The sequence below is a fragment of the Cynara cardunculus genome, unplaced genomic scaffold (assembly GCF_001531365.2).
Source record: "Cynara cardunculus var. scolymus isolate 2C unplaced genomic scaffold, CcrdV1 Un_Scaffold_11528, whole genome shotgun sequence".
Taxonomy (NCBI): Eukaryota; Viridiplantae; Streptophyta; class Magnoliopsida; order Asterales; family Asteraceae; genus Cynara; species Cynara cardunculus.
In genome coordinates, this window is record NW_020206795.1 from 19 (window position 1) to 2,217 (window position 2,199).

The following is a 2,199-nucleotide window of genomic DNA, read 5'->3' on the forward strand; positions in this document are numbered from 1 at the left end:
ACAATAGATGAAGGTTAGCGGAGCAATTGTCTACAAAGTTGAAGGGGCAAAGCTGTACAAGACAAAAGATATATAAAGAAAAGTGAACCGTCTCATCTCATACAATTCATTCTTTTTAGCTCAAAATAATTAGGTTTTCTCTCAAATATCTCTCTTACCTGAGTTTGAAGATAGCAACCTGTTCTTCATCTTTTCATACAAACTTCAGATCACTGTTAGTATTTCTGTTCATCTGTTCGTATTATCAACAGTATTTTAAGATTTGTAGTTATATTTCTGTTCTTGTTATGGTTCTGTATTACTTACGTTAAACTCAATAAACGTCAAATATTTGGATTCAATATGTTTTACAGTGAACACGATAGCGATAACTTTCCACCACGCAAGAAAATGTTTCTTGATGAAAGTATACGCTTTAACCCTCGGCACGTTACCGTAATGCTTATTAATTTTCTCGATGGTTTTTTGTAAACCGGACATCTCATCTTGTTTCGTGCTCGATTTGCTAATTCCGTTGAACAGTTTCACGATTTCGTCGTCATCCAAATCGCCTTCGATTATGTTCTTTTCACGAAGGATCCTCACATCCTTTACGCTATCGATGATCCCACACATTAAATCAACATATTCGGTGAAATCAGGATTCGTAATGTTACCTTTCTTGAACATCAACCCTTCATAGGCTACCAAATTTCGTAGGATAACTTCTGAATCGGATTTTAGACCAAGTATCGGGAGGTAAAACGTAAGTGTTTCATCGTCAAACTCAACATCACGAATGCCTCCGGGAGTCATACAAAATTCGATCTTCCCAATTCTTGAAAGCTCTGAAGCTGAAGGGATATCGATTTCAAGAACCACAGGGTTTTCTCCCAACATTTTCTTGATCCAAGAAATAATCTTGTCCCATGGCAATTTCAATACGAGCAAAAGGGGTTGCAGAAAAGCATTTGCTCCAGGGCATAAATCTCCTGCCATTTGAACTGCACTTTCAACATCTTCTAGATCTATATCATCCAAGAAATTCGGTCGAAGAAACTGGGTTTTTGCTGCTACGTTATGGTTTACAATCAAATGGTACATGCAATCCAGCAAATGAAGACGGCAATTTATGTCAAGATCGAGTCGAGATATTCGTCTACTGAACTTAAGAGGTGATCGTGTTTCACAAACTTTAACCAACAAATTCGAAAGAAAAGAGTTGTTACAATCACCAGATAAGTGTTCTTCGAGAGCAGTCCGGATTTCGACCAATGCCACGAGTGGGATTTGGTTTTCAAGCATCACAACATCTTCGAAAGACTCCAACGAACCCCCCTCCGATACATTTGATAAGATATCGAGCAAGAAGATGCCATCTAAAGCAAAAACCCATGCCAAATGATCGTCGCTGATATCAAAATATAAGTCGTAGCAGCATCGGATTTCTGGAACAAGTTGTTGGAGAATCTCAACTACGATTTTTGCGAAATCAGATGTAATTCTGTAGGGTTTTAGCACTGTTTTCGCTGTCGTAAGTTTTCGCTGTTCTTGTTTGCTATAGACTTCGGTCTGAAAATGGTGGATTGGTCCCATACCAATGTGCTGTGGAACATAAGACTCTGGATTTTCAGTGGTTAGAGTTTCAGGTACTTGAAAGATGCAGACAGGAAGATCAGTGTCGACCAGTAGATGGTTTTGGAAGTTTTTGCTGAATCGATCAGCCCATTGTTGCAGGTCTGCAACAGAAGATGGAGAAGTAGACAGAAGCGGAGAGATGGAGGGTACCATTGTTATGATTCTTATGGAGTGTGCAACATGAAGATGCTGTGTATGTAATTAAGTATGTATTTATATATATTTAAGGAAATTAAAGACACATTCTGGTATCGAGTTGCATATGGATTGATTAATCCGCCATTGAAAATTCTAGAATTTGTTTTCGTTCTAGCGATTATGTCAAACTTGTTCCTTCCTTTGGACAAACATATATACATCATCACACTTGCTGAAACTATAATCAAAATCCGTTTTAGAACATCATGTTAAGTTAATTAAGTGTGCCATAATTAACAACTCGTTTAAAAACTAAAGGACAAAATGCGCAAAATAGCAAACTACTTTCACAAATTTCTTTATTATAGCATTCTACTTTCAGTTTTTCTTATTACAGCAATTTACTTTCAAAATATTTTTTATTAGGGCATTGTACTTTCAAAA

At 37.0% G+C, this 2,199-nt stretch overlaps 1 protein-coding gene across 1 annotated transcript; it reads right to left on the reverse strand.

The window, feature by feature from the left end:
• Positions 1-306: 306 nt before the first annotated feature.
• On the reverse strand, positions 307-1,770 carry LOC112505509 (putative UPF0481 protein At3g02645; the record flags this gene model as incomplete). The annotated part of the gene is made up of 1 exon (XM_025109407.1): positions 307-1,770. A coding segment is annotated over exon 1 (1,464 nt), but the record flags the coding sequence as incomplete, so codon positions are not given.
• Between the last annotated feature and the right edge of the window lie 429 nt (positions 1,771-2,199).